General features: G+C 47.1%; 1 protein-coding gene across 1 annotated transcript in view; it reads right to left on the reverse strand.

The window, feature by feature from the left end:
• Positions 1-5,734, reverse strand: part of SZT2 (seizure threshold 2 homolog (mouse)) — a 141,358-nt gene that overhangs the window by 9,518 nt on the left and 126,106 nt on the right. The window contains exon 72 of the mRNA XM_018561561.1: positions 4,971-5,421. Within this exon, the coding sequence (XP_018417063.1) occupies positions 4,971-5,421 (451 nt within the window). The remainder of the gene's footprint in view (positions 1-4,970; positions 5,422-5,734) is intronic.

Raw genomic sequence — 5,734 nt, forward strand, 5'->3', positions numbered from 1 at the left:
TTTCATAAGTCACTTTTTTTTGACCTACAATGCTGCAGTGTCAATTGTGTTCAATGAGAATGTATTGAATCCTCATCGGACACTTTTTTAAAGGCAGATTTACCACCCCCTCCATCTACCCCAAACCTTAAAATCCCAGGTGCATACAACTCTCCATGCTGTATCGCATAAATGTTACAGTCATATGTAACACAAATGTCAATTGTGTCAATTATATTTATTTTACGTCATGGTTTTCCAAGGCACTGGTGACATAACCAGTGCCTTCCAGCTGCCCCCTAGAAAAGCCACATCAGCAGTGCCTTCCAATAGCCCCCTGGAAAGGCTACATCCCCAGTGCCTTCCAGCTGCCCCCTAGAAAAGCTACATCATCAGTGCCTTCCAGTAGCCCCCTGGAAAGGCTACATCCCCAGTGCCTTCCAATAGCCCACTGGAAAGGCTAAAATCATCAGTGCCTTTCAGCTGCCTCCTGGGAAGGCTACATCACCAGCGCTTACTAGCTGCCCCCTAGAAAGGCTACATCACCAGCGCTTACTAGCTGCCCCCTAGAAAGGCTACATCACCAGTGCCTTCCAGTTGCCTCCTGGGAAGGGTACACCACCAGAGCTTACATGTGTAAACTGCAAAACTCTCGCAAGATTTGGGGAAAAGTGCCTGAAGCCATGGCACGGACGTCACCGGTGTGCCAGCCCAGTGAACAAGAAGCCAGCCATTGATGACATGTATACGGGTGGAAGCAGCAATGTGAAAAATAGGTACTACAGAGGCATTAACAGTAACAATATTTGTGTTTTTACTTTATTAAATTAAAGGGTTATTAAACCCTCGCATGTTTTTGCATATATATCTATGGCTAGCAGGCAGGAGATATATGCAAAACGATTAAAAAAAAAAAACTTTCAAAGGGGTTAATACTTACCTGTGTCTACTCCGTGCGCTCCCGTCCGAACATCTGAAACTATCTCAGGCGGACGCAAAGGATCCTGGGGCGGACGCATGCGCACTTCAGCCGGGATAAGAGACACAAGGTAAGTCTACGGAGCAGCGTGCACCCGCGCACAGACACCGTGGGACAGCAAGAGAAGAGGAGGACAGAGGAGTCAGCGCTGGATCTGAGACCCGCACCAGCGCTGGAGGGACAGCTGAAAAGGACAGTAAAGAAGATGATCGGATCAAGAGGCACCATTTAATGGAGAACTATGGGGCGGGGTGCTTTCCACTCACCTCATAGTTCTAGCCGACCTGTGACAATGAGACTGTCACAGGTCGGCTCAATAGATTGAGAAGTGAGAGAACACATACCGGCGTTCGCTCACCTCTCGATCCTGTCACGGCTCTCTGCCGTGACAGGGGAGGGGCTGGATTCCCCCCTCCCCGCTCCGATCCTCCAGCGCTGACTGGCGGAACGGACGGGGGAGGGGGCGGGTACAGCTGGCTCTGCCTCTAGATAGGCAGAGCCAGCTGTCAGTCATGCAGCTGGGCGGATCCCGGCACAATTGTCGGGATCCGCTTCAGCTGCGGCGTCTCAGTATACCGCGAGCTACAGCGAGCTGTATACTTAGCTTAGGGTGACGGGAGGCCGCTAGTTTGTGTCCTCCCGTTACCCTAAGGAGAACTACGGGGAAAAGACTTAACCCCATAGTTCTCCTTTAAGGTAAGTCCCTACATTAGTACTGTGTGTGGGGGGGTGGGGACTTTTGCTCTTAATGTCACTTTATTGTTGTTGATTAATTATAGGGCGAAGATTTAGTTTACTTCCTTCCATTTATAAAGACCGTCAATGTGGCATTCGCCGAATCTTTCCAAATTTTAAACATCAGAAAGGTACTCCATAACTGTAAACGCTCGGGGGACCTGCAAATCTCTGTGTATTACACCCCCTCTTCCAAAGGAGGATTGTGGGTAGTCGGAAGCACTTATTTTTCATCATCATATTTCATACTGCGCTTCATATCGTACGAATCCCAGGCAGAGCGGGGGAAAGGAAAAAAAAAACATTTAAATTGCTTCAAACCAATTAACGGAAATCTCCTTGTTTACTATCCGTTATTTAGTTAGCGATTACCGAGCACTCTCCCCTTAGTTTATATAAAAGCGTCAGGAGCCATTTGAAGTAAATGTGAGTGGCTGATGATAAGAGATCGCTGCACAATGCTTCTAATTTCATTCCCATACATAGCAAGATGCCATTTGAAGTCAGCCTTTCATCACTTTATATCCACTCTAATGAAAGCATCGGCAGGCCCTCAGAAGTGTCTGCAGGTACTCTCACATAGCTTGCACAGCATTCTAGGAGCCCTGGAGGAACCTTGAGCACAAAGGAGTTCTTCTTCCCTGATGGCACATCGGGCATACTCCAAGATAGACAATGTCAGGATTCATCGGGCTCAGATTGTGAAGGAGTGGTTCAGGGAGCATGAGACATCAATGTCACACACGGATTGGCCAACACAGAGTCCAGACCTTGACCCAATTGAGAATCTTTGAAGACGTCTGTGAAGGTTCTCATTCATCAAGGTCATGGTACATCTGTAGAAGGTTCTCATTCATCCAGGTCACATGGTATATCTGTAGAAGGTTCTCATTCATCCAGGTCACATGGTATATCTGTAGAAGGTTCTCATTCATCCAGGTCATATGGTATATCTGTAGAAAATAAGTCAAGGCAACTGGACCTGCTGTATTCTTCTTTAAGACGTTTCAATGGTCATCCAACCAGCTTTCTCAATTTGGAACGACTTGTACAAAAATTCTCTGGGAATAAATATGGTGAATGTTGATCCAATCCGCATAATCTGTTAGTCACAACCAGGTGTTGATTGTATTTGCATAATTGGAGTCTAGGAGGTGTTATTAACCTGCCAAGAGAGAGGTGTTAGAACAGCATTGTATGTGGCAGACGATAGATGTCTTCACCATATTTATTCCCAGATTATTTTTGTACAAGTTATTCTGAATTGAGAAAGCCGGCCGGATGACCAGTGAAACGTCTTCAAGAAAAATACAGCGAGTCCAGTTGCCTTGACTTATTTTTTACAGATATTCTAAGATGACAATGCCGGGATTCATTGGGCTCAGATTGTGAAAGAGTGGATCGGGGAGCATGAGACATCATCGTCACACATAACTTGGCCAGCACAGAGTCCAGACCTGAACCCCATTGAGAATCTTTGGGATGTGCTGGAGAAGACTTTATGCAGAGCTCCGACTCTCCCATCATCACTACAAGATCTTGGTGAAAAATGAACGCAACTCTGGACGGAAGTAAATGTTGTGACATTGAATAAGCTTATCGAAACGTGGCCGCGGCGAATGTGTGCCGTAATCAAAGCTAAAGGCGGGCCAATGAAAAAAGTTAGTGTGTGTGACTTTTTTTTGGCCAGGCAGTGTACAAAAATACATATAAATATATCAAAAGCTAGTCAATTGCTACGTCTGCTAATACATCTGTAATGCACCTGTATTCTACCTGGGGACTCTCTCCTCCGCTCTGCAGTTTGTAAGCTTGTATGTTGTATGACAATTGTTCCTGGGTTATGTACATACACTTTGCGAGTATCATACGATTGCGGGATTTCCCGCTACTCTCGCACGATAATCGTACAGTGTATGGGCACCTTCAGAAAGAAAACAAACTCTAAGGGCTTATTCACAGGGGAATCGTTTGGCACGTACAGCTTCGTGCTGTGTGAGCGGCCGTATCGGGCAGCTCCCGGGAAGCACAGGTGATGGGTGTGACTAGTACACAGCCCCTGTCCTTCTCTATGGGACGACATGACCGTACGCCGCCCTACGCTCACCCGTCCTGCACCTCCATGCGGGTGAGCGTACTCGTAACGACAGGATGGATCCTGTCTGCGTCCGAGCCGGGGCACCCGCACCGACCTGCACTTGAGGTGAGTGTAGGGAGGTGTACGGCCGCATACTCACATAGAGAAGGACAGGGGCTGTGTACTAGTCACACTCAGCACCTGTCCTTCCTGGGAGCACGCAGCTGTACGTGTCGGCCATTTCCTGTGTGAATGATGCCCCTGGAATGCATTTAGCTTTTTTAAAGCCGTTGGGCATCAATAATTACATAGTTAGTCAGGTTGAAAAAAGACACATGTCCATCGAGTTACACATGTTACATAGTATTTGAGGTTGAATAAAGACATTAGTCCATCAAGTTCAACCTATTAGGATCTCATTCTAGGAGTACCCGTACCCCTGTATATTACCTGTACCCCTGTATATTACCTGTACCCCTGTATATTACCGTCCCTTAAGAAATCGTCCAAAAGTTCTTGAACAATTCCACATTCTTAGCTGAAATCACCGCCTGTGGCAGTGAGTTCCAGACCCTAACTGATCTTACTAATGACCCCCAAATCCTTCTCCATTTCTGACTTCCCTCCATCCATCGAGTTACACATGTCCATCGAGTTACACACGTCCATCGAGTTACACACGTCCATCGAGTTACACATGTCCATCGAGTTACACACGCCCATCGAGTAACACATGTCCATCGAGTTACACATGTCCATCGAGTTACACACGTCCATCGAGTTACACACGCCCATCGAGTTACACATGTCCATCGAGTTACACACGTCCATCGAGTTACACACGTCCATCGAGTTACACACGTCCATCGAGTTACACATGTCCATCGAGTTACACACGCCCATCGAGTAACACATGTCCATCGAGTTACACATGTCCATCGAGTTACACACGTCCATCGAGTTACACACGCCCATCGAGTTACACATGTCCATCGAGTTACACACGTCCATCGAGTTACACACGTCCATCGAGTTACACACGTCCATCGAGTTACACACGTCCATCGAGTTACACACGCCCATCGAGTTACACATGTCCATCGAGTTACACATGTCCATCGAGTTACACATGAGAATAATGTAATCTGTAATGTATAGTAAGGACTTGTTATTTGTGGCTTTGCATAACATCCATCTTACCAGCTGTGGGTCAACCTCAGCCACGCTCCTCCCATGCACGGCATCCAACAGTTCCTTCAGTTCACTGGAGTTGAGTTTCCCCAGGCGCAGCTTGTCAGAGGAGAGCGGTTCCAGGAGATAGAGGCGTTTCCATAGATTATCCCTGCGGCAGTGGCACTTGGCGAGCTGAACCATCTCCACCAGCTGCCTCTGGGCGGTGCTGACCTCCGTCCCCAGCAGCGGGAAGAGATGCGGGTTATAGAGGTTCGCGTCACCCATCCTGCCCACCTCCCCCTCCCGGGAGTCCTCCTGGTTCTCCACCTCCATTCTCTGGCGCATCCCGAGCTCCGAGGCGCCATCCAAGTCCTGGGCATCCCGTTGAAGCCTCGGCGGTTTTTTGAACCGGCGCATGTCAGCGGTTAGGCGCGGGAACAATTCACGCTGGCTTGTCATGATGACGTAAAACCGGAGCCTGGTGAGAACGGCCGGAAAGGAAAGAGATTTATGGGGGTTACAATAAAAATTGAAATAGCACGCGGACTAAAAGGATTAGATAGATGTAGCTAAAAGCATTTGCTCGATGTATTATTAAGAAAGGTAATAAAACAAGAGAAGACAGATGAATAATTCAATGGAAACTTAAAAGGGAGATTGATGTTTTGTGAATTCATAAGGACTCTAAAATGCCAAAAAATACAGAAAATCAAATAAATCAATAAAATACTTAACCGTGCAGAAATATATCAGCCTTAAAGTGAATCTGCCATTTAAATAAGATATATTAG

This window comes from Nanorana parkeri, unplaced genomic scaffold (assembly GCF_000935625.1).
Source record: "Nanorana parkeri isolate BGI_ZX_2015 unplaced genomic scaffold, ASM93562v1 scaffold530, whole genome shotgun sequence".
Lineage (NCBI taxonomy): Eukaryota > Metazoa > Chordata > Amphibia > Anura > Dicroglossidae > Nanorana > Nanorana parkeri.